Source organism: Enoplosus armatus, chromosome 20 (assembly GCF_043641665.1).
Source record: "Enoplosus armatus isolate fEnoArm2 chromosome 20, fEnoArm2.hap1, whole genome shotgun sequence".
Taxonomy (NCBI): Eukaryota; Metazoa; Chordata; class Actinopteri; order Centrarchiformes; family Enoplosidae; genus Enoplosus; species Enoplosus armatus.
In genome coordinates this window covers 1,627,487-1,650,037 of record NC_092199.1, presented here as the reverse complement: position 1 = coordinate 1,650,037, position 22,551 = coordinate 1,627,487, and the positions used below count along the sequence as shown (strand labels likewise).

At 42.4% G+C, this 22,551-nt stretch overlaps 1 protein-coding gene across 3 annotated transcripts; it reads right to left on the bottom strand.

The window, feature by feature from the left end:
• Positions 1–714: 714 nt before the first annotated feature.
• Positions 715–21,317, bottom strand: htra1b (HtrA serine peptidase 1b). Of its 3 annotated transcripts, none has more exons than XM_070926628.1 (10): positions 20,729–21,317; positions 14,861–14,952; positions 14,224–14,338; positions 13,816–13,905; positions 5,861–6,055; positions 5,291–5,323; positions 4,554–4,668; positions 3,477–3,534; positions 2,520–2,615; positions 715–1,354 (listed from the first exon to the last, which is right to left on the bottom strand). In XM_070926628.1, the coding sequence occupies exons 1-10, from the start codon at positions 21,197–21,199 to the stop codon at positions 1,186–1,188; spliced, it is 1,434 nt and encodes a 477-aa protein (XP_070782729.1). In that variant the 5' UTR covers positions 21,200–21,317; the 3' UTR covers positions 715–1,185. The 3 variants fall into 3 exon arrangements, with proteins under 3 accessions (XP_070782729.1, XP_070782728.1, XP_070782730.1); XM_070926627.1 differs by having other exon boundaries at positions 14,861–14,960; positions 20,740–21,317; XM_070926629.1 differs by having other exon boundaries at positions 5,861–6,049; positions 14,861–14,960; positions 20,740–21,317.
• Positions 21,318–22,551: the final 1,234 nt, after the last annotated feature.

Here is a 22,551-nt window from a genome sequence, read left to right as displayed (position 1 = left end):
CCCGACTACTTTACTAGAGATACATATTGAGCAAGTTGTCATTTAACCAAGATAAAAATAAGTCCCAATAGTCAGCAACTGGCAACAGATTGTGGCATGAAGTGTTGAACTCAACAAGATGTTTGAGAGATGATGGAGTTCTTTCTCAACTTGTTTTCTTGGTCTCCTTGTGAACGGAGCTCGGCTGCCGGGGTCGGGCTGGAGTTCAGTTTCTGCCATTTGTTTTCACACACGAGCAAACATCTTTAATGAAGACATGAAGACATCTGTCTGTGATAAATCATTCTGATGAACTCAGTGTTCACTTGTCTAGGTTTAAGGTTATAGGATTTTTAAAGGCTGCAACACGTGATTTTTTGGCCACTCGGGGGCAGCACAACAAGCTCTAAACACAACATTGATGTATAATCTCCTTATGAAGCTGATATGGTGAACATGTTAGCAAACAATTGCTTATTTACCCACCCAGCAGACACAAAGCAACATTAGTATTTATATATATTGGAGTCATGTCTGTGGCCACCTGATGAATCTAAGCCCTCCTTTTAGCTCTGTTTTGGTCTCCTCCACCTCTGAGGAAAATATGTTGGCCGGTGGAAGAGACTTGCTTTGGGTTGTGCGTTGGCCTGCCTCTTGATGAGATCAACCATCAGCTGACACTTATTACTTTGTCAATAATGACAACACTTTTGAAAATAATTTTATTCCCTTTTTTTGAAAAATTGTCATCAAACACATAGAGGCAAAAATACTATTAAAAAAATATTCCATCAAGAACATACACAATGAAACAGAACTACGGTAACCTGCATTAATGATAGATGGCATTAGTAGAATATAAAAGGTCTGTGATGATGGAAAGTAAATTGGGATTAGAAGAAAAATGAAAACTAACATGACAAGAATGATGACAGGGTTGATGCTTCAGTTCCCAGGGTGATGAAGTCGGACCTTTGAGGGTGTGTGTGAGCATAACACCAGTGTAGTAGTAGTACTAATAATTACAAGTTCTTAAACGCAGTAGGTGTGGCCCCAGACACACACACACACACACACACACCCCTATTGGTTGCTTGGTTTTTCAAAGCGTTCATGATTGGTTGAAAAACACTGAGAGCCAGCTCGGGATTGGTTGGATTGGTTGACTGGTTGTGGAGTTGATTGTTCGCTCATTCAGCTGAGAGATCAAGGCTCGATCTCTTCAGGGACGATGGTGAGGATGACGTCCTCGTTGCCTCGCCTCACCACTGTTCGCAGCGTCTCGTCCTGCTTTATGGCGGCGCTGACATCGCTGGCCGAGGTGATCCGCTCGCCGTTGATGCTGATGATGACATCGCTCTCCTTCAGGCCAGCTCTGTCAGCAAGAAAGAAGCATGAAGGTCAACAAATATCACAAACAAATACAACATTGAATCTCTAAATGTTTCTTAATAGTAGCACGGCTCACGGAATTGATAAATCACGATGCACTGATGTCATATTTCAGCTCATTTAAGTCCAGTTTTGGGTTTGTCTTTGGCAGGATAATCTCAGGTTATGTCAGAAACATATCTATCTTCTTTTATAACCTTTCCCAGAAAATATGTTCAGTACTTGTTCCACTTTTGCTTTATAAATAAAGTGACTTGAGTCCAAAATGTGAATATGGTGTAAGGTTAGGCCATGGACCAAGTAACAACTGATTACTTTTTGGTCTGGATTTATGTAACCGTCTCATGAACTACTTTTATTTGAATGAATAAATTCTGCCACAGTCATGGGACACAGTTAGCACTGTGTAACAGACACATGAATAATTAAAAATAATTAAAAATAACACATTTAGAGGCTAGTGCAGCCTTGGCAGAGGTAGTGCTCTCTCAGTGATTCCTAGCTATTCTATGTTTCACAGTATTCAGTTAGCTCTTGAGGTGAACCCAAAGCAGTTTCTCTTTGTTCCTTAAATGCAGAAGCTCCACTTCTAGGGCAAAGAGAAATCCGCTCAACTATGACTGGAGCAGTTTGTCCTCCCTGCCAGAGGGACTTGGACAGCCTGGGTGGGAAACATTCATGATTCTGCCTTCACTGCCAGCTTCCAGCCCAGTTTCAAAAGCAAAACAGCCGCTTTAAAACCAGAAGTGAACTTTCCATATCCTGCAGTCTTCACACACAGAAAGTTCAAATCTAATAAATGTCCTTTCAGCAAGATCAGATCCTCATCCTGACTCCTGCCTGTGTTCCACATAAACCCACCAGACAATAAGAAAACAAACTCCACCTGCCATTTCCTCAGGTGCAACACTGCGGTTGGCTGTCAACAAGCTTTTCATGTGGATACCAAAAAATCTTTCCAGGGACAAAATATATTCTGCTGGAGTCAGTCTGGAAACAACCAGCAAACTCACTCCAGATGATAAAGGCAGAATTACACATCTTAAGATCGTTTAACCTGCTTGTGAAAATACAGCCTGTGGATTTGACATATTGGGCAGTGAACATTAGATAATGTGGGAATAAGAAGGGATGATGGACACACTCACGCTTCAGCTGGAGTTCGGCTGATGACTTCAATGACATACGCCCCGGAGGTGACATCTGGGAAGTCTGACTGCCTCTCCTTCAGCTCCTTAGCCAGCCTGAGGGGAGAGAACAAGAGAACAGCCAAAACATGAGGTTTTGTACTAACTATCCGCAACACTAGTCTGATTTTAATTCTACTTGAAGGGATGATGGATTGTGACTCATTTTAAATTCCAACATGTAAAGCTTTGCTCTGATTAATCGTGACACTTCAAGCTTCAAGCTTTGAAAAGCTCCAACTTCAACAATGCAGATTTGATTCTGATGAAGCATCTCGCTGCAGATTGGCCTGTATAGGGAAGAAATGGCCGCCAGGAGGAAAGGAAATCAATCTATAAAGATATGTTTTGCTTTGGAAAAATACTCATTACTACTGTCACATATAGCAAATGAATGGGCTGAAACCCACTGCTTTGTTTAAAATGAACAAGCTGTCATAAAGTGAAGCTTTTTTATTGTTTTGGGGCGTTTCCTACAGTGACCCACTCTGGAGGGGCAGCTTGGGTGTTAATCTGACCTGTGGGCTGTGGACGTGGCCTGGATTGACTTACATTCCTATTTAAACTTGTTATTGAGAAACATCCATTGAAGGGATCTGGGGAGATTGATGGCTGCAAGTTTTCATATTTTAGAGGCATTACTTTTTAACACAGCAAAACAGTCAGATCTCACAGAAACACAAAAATGAATGCCATTTTATTATCACCGTATGGATATAGTCAGTTTTTTATTAGAGTAAAACCTGACCAAATATTTCCAAAATATCTTACCCTGACCTCGACCAAGGACCGAGCCAAAACCTAACTACACAGATGTTCCAGCAGGTTCATTATCTTTTGATGAAAAAACAAAATGGAGTACCACCATTTCAATTTGACATCCGAAACATGACGACGTCATCAGAAACAGGAACTTACGTTGGAGTGAGACTCATCATTCTGACGCCGATGTATTTCTTCTTCTGCAGTGTTTTACCTGGAGAACATAAGGAAATGTGCTGTTTGTGTAGTATGTCAGTGTAAAGATTATCAACTTCTTCTTCCACTCTATTCATCTTTTTATAAATCAAACAGCAGCTTCAGACTACGGTAAAGTAAAAAACTTCTTCTGTAAAGATCTTTGACAGGCAGCTTTGCAGTCTGGATCATTTGTAAAATGTGCCATTTTTGAGTTATTGTGATGTCCATGTCTTGTAAATGCCTTAACTTAAAATCAACAATAATATTCATTTCTCTGACATGGAAGGAAGGAATCATTATCATTATTTATAATATTCTGAATGTGTTTGGAATCATTTACATAGATATATATTACAGCACCTACAGGCAGAAACTGTGTGTAATAGCAGAGAGAAAATAGACACCAACAAAAACACACACGCTTTTAATATATTTTTGGTTCAGCAGGGGAACTTCAATTTAATATCTGGTCTGAAATTGACTTTTTTACTAGCTGCTGAAGCAGACTACATTTTACTGCTAACACTTCCCTTACTGCATAAGTTTAATGTAGGTTATAGTTTTTATTCATTTTTGTGTCATTCCCACATGGAATTACAAGACACTGCTACATATCGGAAATATAACAAGACATCTTCTGTTAAAGTTTATGTTCAAGACTTCAAAGAAGCTGTACGCTGAATAGCAGGAGTGAGTTTATCCTGATAGAGGGTGTTTTTTCCTCATCTCCCAGGCTTTCTCTAGGTAACTGGCTAACTTACACGTTTTGCTTTGTGCATTATCTATTTCTGTTGTCATCCTACTAAACAAAGTATTGCACGGTTCACCTTTACAATGGAAAACATACCTGCATCGGACCGTTGAGTTAAAATATAAAGCTCACTTCCTCTTTGTGAGTGTAAGATAAATTTAAGACCATTTAAGACCTCCACTGCATGTTGTTCTCCTGTCTCTTTGGCCCCGTCTTCCCTGTCTCTGCCTCTGATCTCGACTGTGATAAAATGGCAGCAGATAAAGAGTGAGACTGTTGCGAACCTTTGGCCTGTCTGTCGTGGGACTCTGCCAGGAACTGTCTGATCTTGTCTGAGGGGATGGCGAAGGATATTCCTGCTGTGACCTTCAGAGTGTTGATGCCAATCACCTCTCCATCCTGCAAGACACACACACACACACACACACACACACACACACACACACACACACACACACACACACACACACACACACACATTAATCATTCCTCGAAACGGCCCACAGTTACAACTTTCCACATGAAGCTTGTTAAACAGCATTTCTGACGCCACATTGTTCTTCATTAAGTAACATGGACAGCTGAAAACAAACTTATAACCAGAGTCAGCTGTGGACTGGGACTATTTGCCAACCATGACCTAAAGTCTTTATTTACCTTTCCTAATAAGGACTTTAAGGGGCTTTGGTGTTTGTTTATATGAGATTACGTATATATATATCTCTGTTTCGCAACATACGGACGTGGTCCAAGTAACAATAACAAGAGGTGATGTAAGAATTCAATTAACTTCGATCACAGGGTGAGACAAACAAGACATGAGCGGTTACTTTTTTCAAAAGTTTGATGGCTATGTAATGTTAGTAACTAGTGAAATTATAAAATGGCATGTACTGTAGAAATGCAACATCCTAAACACTTCTGGTAGAGACTATGAGTATACAAGATGTACAATACATCCCAAAGAGGGAACATCTTGTTTGTATATTGTTTCTCCTCTAACAGGTTTTCCTTCACTTACCAGATTGACTAGTGGTCCTCCTGAGTTGCCGTACTGCAAGAAGACAAAAGCAAACAAAGAATGTAAATGTGAATGTAAATTTCTATTAAACAATCACGATAAGTTTGGTCAAATCATTCCTGGAGTGAGAGAAATTTGAGGAAACTACTTTGTGTGCAGTTGCAATGAGGCATGAATGTAATGATGAAGAGTTATACTTCTTCTCTTTTCATTCTCAACAGATTTGGATGACCTCATGTCACATGCTGTGGTTGTATGTTACTTATCAAAAGAGGTTTTAAGTTCCATCTCAGTCGCTTTAAATATCCAGCCAATCAGCAGATCAATGCAGGAGGATTTTGACTAATCAGGAAATAGTGGAATCAACATTAAATACACTTGGACTGCATCAAACATCTGTTTATACTAAACACACTAAAAAATATGGACTGTGTCAAGTTTGGAGACTTTTTGTGAGCAACATTGCTGAACCTCATGAAACCTCATGGTCGTTTTGTTCTCCCCACAGTATCTTTCTGACGTCCTCGCCTCAGGACCTGTGTGTCTGTCTGTCTCAGTCTCTTCACTCACGTTGATGATGGCGTCAGTCTGGATGTAGTCCATGTCGGAGTTGCGGAGGCCCAGCTCCTTGCCTCCCCTCTGGGTGGTGCTGACGATGCCGGTGGTGACGGTGTTCTGCAGGGAGAATGGGCTGCCTATGGCAACCACGAACTCACCAGGACGCAGGTCCGCCGACCGGCCGAGCAGCAGCACCGGCAGCTTCATCTGTTCCACCAAACACAGGGGGGGGGGGGGGGTTAAAGAAAGGATGCAGTTAGAGACACAACCACCACAGAATACAGAGCTTTTTGTTGTCTTCAAATGTTGCTGACAAGAAGCTAAAAAAAAGACACCATCCTCCAAACTCTTTAAATGCTGAGTATCATGGTGTGATTTTCTGAATTCTGAATCTGAATCTGGAAGACAGAATCGAAGGAACACAGATGATGAACTAAGACTGAAGGAACACCAACAGAGTCAGTGGACAGTTGGCAGGACACACACACACACACACACAGAGGTAAACAGCAGTTTATTCTCTCAAAGCTGTTGGAGGCAGACGTGGATTTCCTGTGGAGAGCTGAGTCAGCTCTCAGTCTGGACGAGGCCTCTCTTCATCCACAACCCAAACTCTAAACTGTAAATCACCTTCGACGACGGCTCATTTCAGCCCTGCAGCCAACGTGTCAGTCAGACTCAGAGGTTGCGTGTGTCCTCCTCCAAAACCATACATACACACCGGTTCACCCGGTTCATTTATTACAAAGTGTTCCACAGTGCTTTCACAAAAGCCTCACTAAGTAGGATCTCTCATGTCATTCCTCATCTCTCAGCATCTCTCGCTCTCTAAAAATCCCCCCAAAAACCGCTTTGATAAAAACAGGATGCTGTCCATTTTCTATTCCCAATCGTAGTTTTTTTCATCTTTTTCCATCACTTCAATCAACATGTGGTCAGTTGGCAGTTTCCTTCAGTTTAATGCTGACTTGGCTGTTGCTTTGGCACTTTGTTTGCCAGCCTGTCTACATGTAAATGTGCAAAAAAAAAAGAGTAACCCATTTTGCCAAAGAAATTAATCCCACAGTGTCATTACAGCATATGTGTGATGTGATTTTGAGGTCCGAACTGACTGCTAAGATGGGAAGAGCGATCCAGAACAAGCCTAGCTGGAAGCGTTTGTGAGAATCCAACAGGTTTTTATTTGCTCTGTTGTTTGTACGGCTGCGGGTCACAGCTCTGCCTGCATCTCTGATCAACTGACTCTAACTAATAATCATCTTTTCTGTCCCCGTCACTGCAGCGCTGTCAAATAAAAGCTGTGTGCCTGACGACTACTGCAAACACACACACACACAGTTTATGCTGCCACTGAACGTGAAGAGCCCAGTAAAGACTTTTATATGTAATAATCTGTTAAAATAGACTTTAATAGAATTTTATTACTCTCCAACTCACTCAGTTTCACTCTCTACTAATGTCTCTCTCTCTCTCTCTCTCCACTTTATTAAAGACAGGAAACACTCAACACACTCAACACTACTGTTTGTCTGCCACTGCTGATCACTTTGGCAAAAGATTTAAAAATTGTATTGTGTGTTTACCTTGATTTTACAAGATAAGGACAAGTTGCATGAGCTCCCCACAGTTTTGCAGAAACGCAGTCTTTCCTCCAAAATGATTTTTAATGATTTTAAAGGCTCTGAATACATTTTGTCAATCATCCTCTGAGGTTTAACTATTTTATTTTAGTTTTAGTTTTTCTGCTGCTTTAGTCATGAATATTTAATGTCATAGAGAAATACTCACAAATTGAAGTCAAGTTTTCAGGGACTTTTTTTAATCACTGAAGGGAAGAAAAAAGGTGAATGTGCTACAGCTGACAAGCCACTTAGGTATGAAGCCAGCAAACTGACGCCTTCTGTCACAGAGACTCTGACCGACTGGCTGCATCGTTCCACACTGGTTGAATTAACACTCTGTTGAGGTGAGGACAACAGAGTCACAGGCTGAAAACTTAACTTTTCAACGTCTTGACACTCCAGTAAGCCAAAAGGTTACAGCGCATGCCAGATAACCGTAACGTCTTTGTCACGTCATGCCCTCACTCCCCCCACATTTCCTGTCTGCCTCTTTACCTCACTCTGTCCAATAAAAATGCCCAAAAGTATCTAGAAAAATAAAATATGCAGTGTCTATTGTACTGGTGTGGGCGATTTTTGTATTTATAAAGGTGGTCTAAGGAGAAAAAGCTTTTTGCAGTGCAGTATCCATCAATGATCTTAAGGCACCTTGACTTTGGCCCCAGCCCACAGCCTTGGTGTTTGCTGATTGGTCGACCCTCCGTGAACTGTGTGCTGGCCTGCTGCATGTTGTCCTACTAACCTACTTCAGCCCCAGATGTGATGCTGAGCAGAAAAACTGAGACATAAAGCAGCCGTGATGTTAAGACCCAACTTTCATCAACGCCAACCTTCATGTGAGCATGACAAGCGTCGGTTTGTCTGTCGACGTGTGCGTGCGTGCATCTTGTTTCCCCGGTGATGACAGACACATCTGTTGCCCATTTCCTCTGTTAAGTAACAAGCCTAAAGACTCTGACCCACTTTTGGAAGGGTTTAGTAAGCGAAAGAGAGACGGGTAGAAACATAAGTAAGAAAAAGAAGGAAGAAAGAAAGGGAGGAACAAGGTGAGAAGGAGAGTAGGAAGGAATGAAAGACAGCACAGAGAGAAACAGATGCAGGCAGATGTGACAGATGTGAATGTGTTTTACATCCCAGAGCAGCTGTGGAGTGATGAAGACATTTCCAGACAACCAACGAAGACAGAACGCAAACTGAATGTGTCTCTCTCTGTTTCTGAGTTTGATTGACATGCAAGAAAGCATGTCTAAAAACCACAGGTATGATCAACACATCTGTACACCACAAACATCTGTGGTCGGCCTGTGGAGTTTGTGCTTTAGTGTCTATGAGTGTGTGTGTGTGTGTGAGAGAGAGAGAGAGTGGTCTAGGTGAGTCATGGCATATGACGAAGTAAAACAACATTTGGAGTGTGAAACAGAAGCTAAAATTTGAGATTAAAGAGAGCAAATGAAATCATGTTTAAAATGAACACAAACACTAACAGCCAGTTTCCCCTCAGACGATCAATAAAGTTTTTGAAAAACATAAAATGTACACTTTTGCACAAAAAGCTGAACTTCATGGCATGGAACCCTTTACAGGAGACTGTAAATCTGGTCTTCATAAACTGCACATTATTTTGATTAATTCATGTTTTGTTCATTTATCTTAAGGGCTGCTAATACACTGAGGGATGCTAGTTTTTATATACTTGTTTGTAACAAAAGCACATAATATAAACAAAAGCTTTTTAAAAAGCCCTTAAATTTTGGTCACTGACCAAGATTTGTACTGAACAAACATGTAGCCATTTCTGTTCTGCAATTTCTTGTTACTTACTATACATATACTGTCATTGTCACAGGTTGTACACTTTTTTTTCATTTTACTCACCTAATTCAGTGTCGTAATCGTACGGTAATAATATCGTTATCACACAAAATGATGTTTTCCAAATGAATGATTGCTTGCAAGTCAAGGAACTTGAAAACAAAGTTTGAACTTAATTAAGATATGTTAATAGAGTAATGATATAATAAATCCCAATGGGATTGCATTAGTTAATCTAATGAGGTCAGCCTTCCACCATCTCATACATGCACACAAACTAACTCTCTCCTAAATCACCATCAAGTATATAGAGACATAAACAAGGTGGCTATGAATGGATTCATTCAGCTCTTCCAATCAGAGCTTTACTCCATTGGTTAAACATAAAGCTCCTCTGTTCGCCTGTAATGAACCACAACCAGAACTCAAATCATCTGAAGCCACCGTCTGACACGCCGCCCACCCGGAAAATGACCACGTCTCTCGCTCTGTGGTTTAAGGATGACAGCAGTGAGATTACAAAGCTGAGGCGCCGTGTTCAGTAGTAATTTAAGAGAGCAACAAAGCAACCAAACACAAAGAGCACAACAAGGGAACAAAGCAGTGGTTATGTTCATTCCTAGAGCGGCCGTGAGGCTCACAACACAACAACATTTCACAAAACACAACAGCCTGGAGCCGAACACGCTCAAAACCGATTCTGGGATCCACAATCCACAACAAGGATCTAAAGTGAGCGCCCATCAGTCAGGAAGCGGGCAGGAAACATCACTGGAGATCCATCACACCCTGGACACAACCTGGTCCAACTTCTCCCCTCTGGTAGGCGCTACAGAGCACTGTACGCCAAAATGACCAGACACCAGAACAGTTTCTACCCACAGGGTTATTATCACGCTGATCAACAGTTTACACCAGTTTACACCAGTTTACACCAGTCAACTAGAATACACAACTCAAAGCTCTGAAGAAGGCGTCTACCACAGATCCAATGTATCCATACACTCCTTCCACTCTTTCTTCCTTCTACCAGTTCTACCAGCAGTCACAGTCTTACTGGTAGTACCAGTGTGGATCAGATTCTGCCGTTGGCCTTCAGACGTCCCGGTCTGTTAAGTCCTTTGAGCTGATTAGATCAGCTGAGAGCCGTTTCCATAAGCTGGAAGCGTGTCATGGAAAATGATCGATGCCGGATCAAAGTGGAATATCACCGTAAGGCTTCACTGGATGAGTCAAGACTCAAAACAGCGGCAAAGAGCTCCTGTCTGTACATGCTCAGAGGACACCTGCCTCAGTGGCAGCAGTGCAGGCCAACACTAATAACTAATGATAAAAAAATGTGATTCTGTTCTTTAAGTCAGTCAGTTGCTTTAACAGAAACACATCTCTGGATTCTTTGGATCTGTGTCATCGTCGACTGGCTAACCTGATGTTCCCCAGCCAAAGAATAACCAACGACTGACTATCACCTCAGCTGGCCTGAGAGGCCCTGCACACCCACACAGGTGTTTTTAATTACCTTCGCTTATTAGACCTCTAGTCAGGTGGAAGTTAGGTGGAGCTATTCTGGAAATATGATGTGGTGTCTCCAAAGTCTATGCATTAATAGGAATGATAACGATGCACATGGTCCCGCCCGAACAGGTGAAACAAAAACAGAAGAGAAAGGCAAAACACTAACGTATCAGCTTTTAAGTTCAAAACTTACCAACTTGGAAGCAAACAGTTGCTTTTTTACACGTCCAGCAGATACAGAGCAACATTACCTTTTCAAGTCTGATATTCATTCTCCTTTTAGCTCTGCTTTCAGTCTCCACTAACTCCAGACTAACTGGCTCTTTAGCTGCTAAATACTCCACTATGTTCACCAGCTAGTGGCGAACTTTGCTGCTGAGCAGGTGGTGTAGAGTGGCAATCAGCTTCTCATGATCATTAGTTAAAAACCACTCTGATCATCTGATAAGCAGACATGCATTATAGTTATTATGTCCTACCTACTGTCTGGCAGAGACTGCTCTGTGCCAATGTTTTCATCTGAAGATCCCAAGAGGACAGTTTGGGTTATATCGAGATCACAATCATTATTCCAGGGCAACAAAAGAGAACTTGGTAGAATTTGCAATGACAAGAGAAAAAGCTAGATTAGATAGTCGCTCAGAAGCCTCTATGTCTCTGTCTCTCTGCTCTGTTTTCATAAAACCTCCTCTGATAGTTATGAAGCAGTAGCTTATCTGCCCTGAACATGCAGTCACACGTCTGACTGCTTCGTCTGCAAACTCATTACAGCTGCACCTAAAGGCCGTTCAACACTGACCTGCACTGTGTACACACAGGGAGATGTGCACTAATCAGACTGTGGAGTTTTATTCAGAATTCTTCCTGTTGTTTTTCCTCATAGTCCTGAATAGGTCACCAGCATCAAAGTCTTGATTTGGTGATTTGATAACACAAAAATTACGATTTAACTGAATCAGTATCTCATGGAATCTCATATTAGCCTTTTCACCGACATTATTTGGAAGAGAAAACGCTAAAAATATTACACTAACTGTTTCCATTACATCTTGCCAAGCTCCTAGTTCAGTTTTGGTCTTTGGCACTTACTATACTTTTACTACAGTTTTCCTGTGCAAAGGATGATTACAGTGGACACTTCAGGTACTCAGGTAATTTTACTTTTTATTTCTAAATCAGTGGTTTAGATCCTGTTTGTTTTCAACCTTACTGATCGCCTGACCACTCAATTTATTTGATTCCCCAGGTTATAATTGACATCATAATCAATAGGAACAGTAGATTTATATACAAAAATAGGAATTAAAAATAGTAGAAAAACACGATTGTCCTTCAATCTGTTGTTTTCTTCATGATGTCAAACTTCCTGTCACTTCAAGCTCATTTTATGAAACCTAATCAGACGAGATGGAACTAGAACTACAAAAATCAGACAGTCGAGAATCAAGACAACCTTTATGACCCCGAGTGTAGGCTGTTGAAAGTGTGTGTGTGTGTGTGTGCTTGTTGGGATGGATGTGTGGGAGGGTGGAGGGCTGTAAGTCATTTGTGCAGACGTACAGTTGCCTCTTGGTTTTTGAGTGCATGTAAACCACAACCACAAGTGCTGAGCAGTTTGTGGATTTCTGCACAATTTCATCCCCCGAAGCTCCAGTTACACCCGACTGCCCGGCCCCAACATGCAGAGGAAACCATGATCGTCTCTGTCTGACCGGCAAACATGAACTCACATCCTGCAGTGTCAGTGTGTCTGTGTATTGAATTAATGTTCGTCTGTGTATGAGCTGGTCTCAGTCTGCCCATCAAACGTCATATCTGAAGTTAAATCAACTTTTCTATATATATATGTGGACGCAACAGAGCATTTTTCTGCATATATGTCCTCATCTTGCTTTCCGCAGGTGGCAGAAAGCATGTTTGTGTGTAGATGGAATTAGCAGGTTTGTAGCTGCCCTCCTGACAGACTGGATGGGGCAAAGAAACAGTTGAGTGTTGCCCAAATCGTACCTACTTTGACTTAAAATGTATCTGTCTTATTTTGATTAAATTTACATTTTTTTCGGTATTATTTTTGTGGTTTATGAGGATGAAAACTATATTACACTACATTTTAAGGTCCAATGCAATGTCACAGTAATATCTTGACTTTAAGACTTTAAAAAGACTTTGAAAGATCATGAAGCTTCTCAAATTGTGTGTTTTTGATATTGCGAAACAGAATCCAGATCAGAGTTGCATAATGCATCCTGTCTGCTTTCATAAGCACAGCCGGACTAAATTTCCCTTAATTTATAACCTGTTTTCTCTTACTCAGCCTATTTATAGATTCACAACTTTGGCTACATTCAGCCACAAACAGGCTGCTTTGGTTCTTTATTTTGGTTGTTTGCATGTTGCAGCTCTGACTGCCCAGTGTCTGTACAAAGATGAGACACATCGGCGTCCTCATGCTAAAAATGTTTTTCCACTGCACAAAAACCTCACTTCCTGAACTGAACTCGACCGTCCAGTCATCCCTGGTCTGAAACAAAGTGCTGCGAGAAAATGAAAGCCCAAATTAACCCACGTGAAAAAGCTCCCACTGCATCCTGACCTCCTCTGCAGATATCCACTTTCATGAGTCATGATATTATTTTTTCGAGGTGCCTCGCCTCAAAGATCCCTCTGAGCTAGAATTAAAAACAGGGAATGCTCGTGAAATTTCTTTTTCCAAGAAGGAATAAATATCTAAATTTGTTTTGGAAAATAAAAAAGGGGAGACGAGAGAAGATGCCTTCATCATTCCCAGTCCACAACTACAGAAACATCTGCAGACTGTGAAGAAGCAAATGATCATCTAGTGTGAACATCTCAGACACAGAGCGTGATAGACAGAGAGGCTGTCACCGCTATGCAGATTCAAAAATTTCACAATCTCAAGGCAATTTTCTGGTCAGACTGAAGGGAAGATAAAAGTCAAAAACAGAGAACAAGAACCATTGCATCCATTCATCTCTCCGTCCCTCTCTCGCTGCTCACCGGTGCATCGATCTTGATCAGAGCGATGTCGGCCTTCTCATCCACGTCTTTGATCTTGGCGTCGAATGTGGCTCCGCTCTTCAGCTCCACCTGGAGGAAACAAAAAGTGTCATCCTGCTCAGGACCAGTCAGGCTGCCTTTGCGCCAGATAAACTGCCGGCTCATTTGATATTCTTTGGTTAGTTATCAATTATACGTCATGCGAGGGCTCTCAGTGGATCCTTTCATTCATCCGCACTTCCAATGACATATTAGCAATAATTGAAAACCATGAAACTAGATTTATGTATTTTCACGAATAGAAAACAATAAACTACAAGAATTAGCTAACACATTAAAATACTATTTACTGGAGAAACATAATGTGAGTATGTTTCCCAGCACTGTCTCTACAACTGCTTTACGTACCTTAACTCGGTGCTTGTTGGCCACCACGTGGGCGTTAGTGACAATGAGTCCGTCCTCTGACACAACAAACCCAGAGCCGCTGGCTACTGCCACCTCCCGCTTAGAGAATATCATCCTGTGCAGAAAGAGGAAGAGACGGGAACATGTTTCTGACTTATAACCTCAAACAACAATCCAATCACATAAATTAATGCTAACTAAAAACAAAATGTACAGTCCTTATAAACTCTTACTTTAACAGGTGTGTGAAGAGGTACCAAGTGTAAATATGGACAAACAAGAGTAAGTCTACAGCCACGCTGGCAGCTCTGGCATTAGCTATTTAGTAATGTTGTGGGTTTTGCAGGTACATGGTCATAAAGAAAAGTGTTAATAATAATGAATGATGATGATGACACTAGATGGAAAGTCACCAAAGTCATTAGGATTCATCCTCTGGGGACCTTGATTGCTAATTAAAACAGAGCTATACATACTGTTTGTACCTGTTAACAAACAGCGACAAATATGTAACCTGATACAATTAATTAATCAATTAGAGTCCCTTAAACCCCTCTCCCATCCCATTTGAACCTTTCAAAGTAGAAAGGCGGGTTGTTTTTTTGTGTAGGTAGTTGGTTCATTTATTTTTTCTTACTTGCGGTACAGTTCAATATGAACCACAGCAGGTGCAATCTTCTCCACCACGTCAGCGATGAAGTTGTACTTGTATCGAAGACTGTCAGGGTTCTGCTGACCTGAAGGGGGAAAATACAACGTCAACTAACTGTATCACACACACACACACACACACACACAAAGCAGTCCCATCCTGGCTCCCCACTTTCTAACCACAGTCAAATGGATTTTGCTCAGTAGCAGCAGCAGAGTTACTGGGACTCTACAAAGTTCATGTCGATCTCTGCATGAAGCAGAGAACTGTCAATCATCTGTTGTACACGTCTCAAATAAAAACAGAGGAGAAATTGCAGGCTTGTGTTGCCAGGTTGGATAAAAACATCAACGTCTAAATGTCGCTAACTTGGGAGAGCATCGTCAACTGTCCTCCCGTATTGGGCCTGATGCCCTGTCCGAGTGTCCTGACTTACATCGGACGCATGACTGCGTGTGGTGCAGGGTGGTGTGATGGGACCCAAACTGTAGCTGTTGTGTTAAACCAAATCCAGATGTGGAGTCCTGTATATGAACGGTAGGTCTGAGTGCAGCTGGAGACTGTTGCTCCCACTGATGCTTATAAAACAAAGGAAATGACTCAGAGCCTCAAAAGATGTGATAGCAGGGGGAGGGATGTTGGGATGGTTTTTTTTGTAACAGTCCATGCATAACAGTTGCTGTCTCCTTACACAACCCCACTTTGGTTTCACTCCAGCGGTGCTGCAACATCTGTCACGGCTACAGAACTTTCTTCTCTCATTTCATTGGTCGTTTGTAAGTCGGTCCCTCCCACTCCAACCTGCTGGGACCGGTTAGGAGACACTTGTCTCCCCCATCTGTGCATTTTGGTGTTGAAAACATGTTTTCTCAAAGCAGAGTGACGTGAAATCATAAGACATTAAGACATTATGCACTATTAAACAAAGCCATGTTTGTTTACGATGAAAACTCTGACCAATCACAAGCCACCAGCGCTGATTCAAACATTTCACCTGTTGAAACTAAAGCAGCAGCAAAGGAAGGAACTTCATCCTCAGAAAACATTGGAAACAAGGGTGTAAATATTCTGTTTAGTTAATAAGATGCACTCTGTGGTACTCATTAATGACCCACTGCTTGGCTTTCTGAATATGGGGAACTGCACCCATCTCCTAATACCCATAATCCCGACTGTGAGCAGCCTTTGGTAACTCACGCCTCTGCATCACAACTAAACCAAGACCAAGTTAACTGCAAAACAGGATATCTGAGGTACATTTTAGACATTCCTTATTTTCAGCACGCGGACTAAAGTTTTTGACTTTGATCAGCCGACTGATCCAGCTCAAGTTCTCATCTGGACTCCATATCGACTTCCTGTGTGAGAGCTGCCAAGCATGAAAACTGTTTTGTAAATTTAAATCTAAACAAGAAACTTTCCCGCCGCTTGTGTGGCATCATATTTAATTATTTGTTTAGAATTTGAATGTTTTATGCATTTCATCAGTGACAAAACGTCCTCTGTTACTGTATAAATGAATATTATGATGCTTACTTTATGGACCCTTTAGAAAATGGTCAGCAGTGAAGATTTTTCTGAAATATACCAAATCACGCATGTGGTCTTTTAAATACAGACCATTAAATATAGACCATTCATTTCACATAAGAAAGAAAAAGTGGCAGTGAAGACATGTTGTGTCTGTGTGTCCTCGATCAGAGATCTGCAGGATCATACTCTACTGTATCTCAGCTGATCCTCCACATGTTTTCAGCTGTCTTCAGATCTTATCACAGTCGAAGCCCTGAGCTCATTCTCGATAGCGACCACCTCATTCCACTTCATACCACTTCCTCTTCATCCAGCAGTTAAATAGGTCATGCAGGTGGAGCTGATAAAACTTTTTTGGCTTGCAAAGAGCATGTCATTTGATTTTGCACATGAACGCTTTGTGTGTGTGTGTGTGTGTGTGTGTGTGTGTGTGTGTATAGTTTTAGAAGACCAGACAGGAGGCCAAAATAATTCTAGAGAAAAAAAAAGAAAAGAAGAAGAAAAGAAAAATAAAACTGCTAAACTATCAGGACCTTAAGTTACATCCGCCCTCACACAGGCAACTATCAGGCTGAAATGTTTAGAATCACGATAATAAACATCAAATCTGAGCTTCATCACTTGAATTTACTATAGCATACTGACACTGCTTGACTTTCTGACTTTATTAAAAAAAGATATTTATTGCAAACTCAGCTGACAGTAATTGCTTTTGAACTCTGGATCATGATTGGACAGGTTCGCTGTACTCAGGCAGTTTGTCTTTCTCTGAATATACTGCCGCAGTCAGTCAAGGTTTTTCAGGTTTGGACTTTTAGAGGGGATTATAAGGCTCAAGTCCAAGTGAATCACCAGTCATTAATGTTTATGTCAAGTTAAGTCTGAAGTTGCCAAAGTCAGTCACATGACTCCAATCTACAAACTGGTGAGTTTTTCTGAGGACCTCCACCAGTGCTGCTGTTTCTGACTGAGCAGCTGTTGTGAATGTTCACTTCAGCCTCAGCTGCAGCAGACCGTCTGGAAGACACTGATGTGTTTATGTGTGTGTGTTTGGCTGGCTGGGTGTTTGGCTGGAGGATTAGTGGCGTGCCAGCTGCTGCAGCTTTGAAGTGAACTGAATGGAGCCAGTCATGCGGACGAAGAAACATCCCAACCTCAAACGCACTGCAGGTGTCGGTAACAGCACTGCTGATACGGAGGTCAGAAAAGGTCAATTCTGCCTCAGTGAATAAAACTGCAGCGGGCTCATTTTAGTAATCACTGCTCAGGTGTCAGTAGGTGTCAGTGTCCTTGAACGCACCCACAAGGAGAGTTCAAAACAGTGCCTGCTCACATCACCACAAGTTGACAATGTTATACTGATGGATGGATATTAAGGCTAGTGATATTTCATATTTTCCAAGTAAAACAGCCAAACCAACAACGGATTGATCCTATTAACTAGTATTGTGTGTGTATCCAAAGTCTGATATATAACATCTTATTCCTCTGTGCCGGAGAGCTGCATTCTTGTCAAGAAACTGCACTATTTGAATAATGTTAGCGAAAGCTAGTGTCCAGCTATTTAGGAAATTACTAAGCCTTCTGGTTTGTAAAATGATCAGCAGTGATGGAACGTAAGTGTGATTTGTAGTTGCACAAAACTGGCTTTTTAACTAGTTCCCTACTTAGAACTTGTCTCCTGAATGCAGCTCAAAAGTGCAATCCCCAGAAATCACTAATGATACCCTGTTTTGCACTCTCTGTGAAATCGCATTACAGGCTGGACGAGCCTGAACTGGGAAAAATTCCTCCAGTTCCTGAAAGAGTTGAGTCATCGGGCAACCGTGTTTTGTTGATGCTGTATCCAAGCCTGTCTATCAGACAGAGAGCTCGCAAGTCTGCACAGGAAGCAGAAAAAAGAAAAGGAAAATGATCAAATAAAAACATTTTTATCCCTTCAAATCTGGGTTAAATAACTGTTTGACCTAGATCAGGAAGTTACACAATCAACCAATCAGCTCCAAGAGATGAATCATTATAGAAGACTTGGCGTGTGTGTGTGTGTGTGTGTGTGTGTGTGTGTGTGTGTGTGTGTGTGTGTGTGTGTGTGTGTGTCACTGACATCTTCCAGATTTCTTTCCGCAGCTCAAGAAGTTCAAATCCTCCGAGAGAAGTGACCGTCGCTCTTGATTGAAGGAGAGAAAGTGAAGGAGGATAAGATGTGGAGGGAAAGCCTCTCAGAGATGAGGGTGGACTCACCTGGTGACCTGGATCACAGACTACCTCACAGGTAGACCACAGTATGTCAGGCTGAGGGACTGCTCCTCAGAGACTGGGTCGGTAGCACTGGAGCACCACAGGGCACTGTGCTCTAAGCTTCTGACTTCAAGTACCACTCGGAGTCGTGCCACATTCTCAGAGGACACTGCGACTGTGGGGTGTATTAGGGATGGACAGGAGGACGAGTACAGGACCTTCACCTCCAAGACCAAAGAGATAGTGGTGGACTTCCAGAGGACCAGACCTCATCTGCAACCGGTCTCCATTGAGAGGGTCGATGTGGAGGTGGCCAGGACCTGGGGCTGCCACTGGACAATAGACTGGACTGGTTAGCATCACAGGAAGGGTCAGAGGCGACTCTATTCCCTGAGGAGGCTGCTGTCCTTCAACATCTGTAGGTGGTGAGCTGGGGAGGCAGCATTAAGAGAGCTGGAGGGGAGCTGGCTGAGTGGTCGGCAGTGGCCTTATGTCAGTGGCAGAGAGAAGGACCCTACATAATGTTGTCCATCTGGGACAATGCCTGCCACCCTCTGCACAGCACATTCACCAGGCAGAGGAGTGTGTTCAGAAGCAGACTGCTGTCTCAGTCCTGCTTGACAGACAGACTGAGGAAGCAGAGAGGAGGTAAAGTGTGGCAAAAAAAAGAAAATGAGGGGAAGGATGAAAGATAAGGGCGGAGGACAAGTAAATTCCTCTTAATCTTTCCTTTCTTGGAGAGATTATTTATGGAGAGATGAGAAAGGAGGAGAGGGAATATGGGGAAGAATGCAATAAAGAAGGAGGAGAAGAAAGAGGACGGCAGGGACGAGGGGAGAACCGAGAAAAGGGATGATCAGATAATAAGAAAAGGTGGAGGAAAAAAGGCTTTGACCTGGTTGAACTCCACTAAGAGTCAGAACGAAACTGCACCCAACAAATTGGTGCGTTCACTGCTGCAGCTTCACAAAGTGTGTGTGTGTGTGTGTGTGTGTGTGTGTGTGTGTGTGTGTGTGTGTGTGTGCGTATTCGCTCTTTAATGTGCTTTCATTACTCCCTCTCTCTCTCTCATAGGGGAACACTGTTTGTTATTGCAGCACAGGCACGCAGGACATCCTGGCTTAAATTCAAGACATTATGACCTTGTTAAGATAACATAAAGAGAGAGAGACAGAGAGAGAGAGACAGAGAGAGAGAGAGAGACAGAGAGAGAGACAGAGAGAGAGAGAGAGACAGAGAGAGAGAGACAGAGAGAGAGAGACAGAGAGAGACAGAGACAGAGAGAGAGAGAGAGAGAGAGAGAGAGAGAGAGAGAGAGAGAGACAGAGAGAGACAGAGACAGAGAGAGAGAGAGAGAGAGAGAGAGAGACAGAGAGAGAGACAGAGAGAGAGAGAGAGAGAGAGAGAGAGAGAGAGGTTTAGAGGTGGAAAACAACCCCATTTCTAGAGTTTGGTGCAGTGCGAAGGGCCAATGCAAATCTGACTGATCAGCAAATGGAAAGATACCAAAGAGGCAGAGAGAGAGGGTCAGAAAACAGCTTCTAATAATATAATAAATGTCAGATACTCAACGTCGATGCTGTAACTTGTTAAAGTATTGAAACATCCTCTCACGTGAGTTGAAGTTGTGTCAGATTTAAACCTGCAGCTGTGGCCTAAAACACAAACCCATGAAATACTGCAGATTATGGCCATGTAATTTAAAAACACTGTGAGGTCACCCAGAGCTGTCTGATTGGAAGTATTAAAGCAAGACGACATAACATTTACTGAACAGTGGCCACAGCTGACAAAAATCAGTCCCACTCAACAGTATTAGATCAGTGTTTGTGGCTCCTGCATGGCAGCTGACTAGAGCTGAGACGATTAGTCGATTAATCTGTTGACAGAACGTTTCAATAATCGGTTTATTATTTGAGTCATTTTTCAAGTAATAACTTAAAAAAGAGGTTAAGTAATGAAGATGATGAAGAGTTGAGGATCCTGGATTAGTTTCCTTGGCTTTATAGACCAGGATTTGAGGAGGTATGAGATCAACAGATGGAGGGGAAAGTTGACACACACACACACACACACACACACACGGCTCTCACCTTTCCCGCAGGCTCCCCTCTGGATGAAAATCACCGGCGGTTGCTGCAGCTTCAACGCCCGGTTGCTGACGCGCTTCAGCTCACAGATGTTCCGGTACGAGACCCCGTCGCTCCCGCACACCGGCTCGGAGCTGCTGCACGAGCACACACCGGCCTTGCCCCTCCGCCTGACCGTAGCGGACACCTCCACGCCGTCCGTCACCACGCACTCCATCCCCTCGGCGCACTCACGGTCTCCGGTGCCGCCGCAATGCTCGCCCTCGCCGGACGCGCACACAGGGCAGCAGTCGCAGCCGTCCAGCACGTCTCCGGCCAAGCAGTCAGCGGGGATCGGCGCGCACTGCGACTTGTCGCACTTCTCCGGGCAGCCGATGGCGAAGCGTTTGGCTATCCGCGCCTCGGCGACCAGATATGGGCAGATGAGCAGGGCCATTACGCAAAGGACAAACTGGAGACGCATGATGGGACAGTCCAAAAGAAACTCAAACAGAAACCGGGAACTGGACCTGAAACTGATATGAAAGGCTCGATTATAGTTGAGAAGATTTCAGGTGTGCTCTTGCAGTGTGGAGGTGACGGCGGCGTTACCGGCGGCGCAGACTGATGCAGTGTGGAGCTTCAGTCTCCGGCTGTCCCGGTTTATAAAAGCTGCAGGATAAACACAGGAGGCGATTGGCGGGCTGGTGTGACGTCTGTCAGGGGGGGGGGGGGGGGGGGGTGGATGGAGGGGTGTATGTGAATAAAGTTGTGCACGGCGGAAAGTTACTATGTCAGTAACTTGTGTAAATTATGTAATTTTGAGGTACTTAAACTTACACTGACTATTTAAATTCTGTGCTACTTCACAACACAAACCATATGATCAAATTATATCTATATATTAGATCTATTAAACTATCCAACAGTACAAAGTTGTTCAAATTAGCTCAAGCTACAACAATGAATGTTGCTTATATGTAAGTCATAAGCTTTTAATACTTTAAGCATGTTTACTTTTACAGTGTAAGTACTTTTGTTTGAGTAAAACTTTGAATGTAGGAGTATTTTTTCATTGTAGTATTGTTACTGTGGTACGGTACTGATTGAGTAACAGATTCAGAGTATTTATTCCTCCCCTGAGAAAAACACGTTGAAAGAACTGAATTCAGACCAAAGCACTGTTGCTTCAGTCTGCTCTTAATGATTTTTCAACTTCAGCTGAATTGAAGTCCCTGAACTCCAGAGTTTGATGAAATATCGGTTTGCATACTGTATGAGAGAAGCATATACTGTTACATACTGGCACATTATCCTAAGATGATGAGATATTTAAGTAGTGATCATGACAACATAACGCTTTATCATTAGGCTGAAGATAACAAGATTTAAAAAAAACACCATTGTTGGTTGTTCTTTGACATAATGACACTTATTTTTGATGTCGAGGTGATGAGTAGATGTATTTTTATCAACCAGCCACTCTTGGCTTTCCAAATATGAAACGTGTTTGAAGCAATGAAATGTTTTCGAGATCCCACAATTACTTCAAATCTCATCAGACTGTCGGCCAGATGTGAGTTACTGGAAGTTTATTATATATTTTGATTAATTATATAGTCAATGAATAACATCTGGTCACTCCCTTTACTGTGAAATGTACAGAGTTGTATTAATTAGCAGTTTCTAAGGACAGCTGCTGTTACAGTGCAATGCACTGTCAAAATAAAAGTCTCCTGATACCTTCTACGTCCTTCAGTCTAACTGTATTTCGTAATCATACTCTGCACTGCTGCTGGCTGCACGCTGACCTCCAGTCAGTGGCTGCTCGTAAGC

Coding starts and splice junctions, on each gene's coding strand:
- htra1b (XM_070926628.1), bottom strand. CDS start 21,199: ATGCGTCTCCAGTTTGTCCTTTGCGTAATGGCCCTGCTCATCTGCCCA. Junction 14,953..20,728: donor GCGGGAAAGGTGAGAGCCGT/GTGTGTGTGTGT, acceptor TCAGGTCAGCAG/AACCCTGACAGTCTTCGATA. Junction 3,535..4,553: donor CCACGACAGACAGGCCAAAG/GTTCGCAACAGT, acceptor TATGTTCTCCAG/GTAAAACACTGCAGAAGAAG.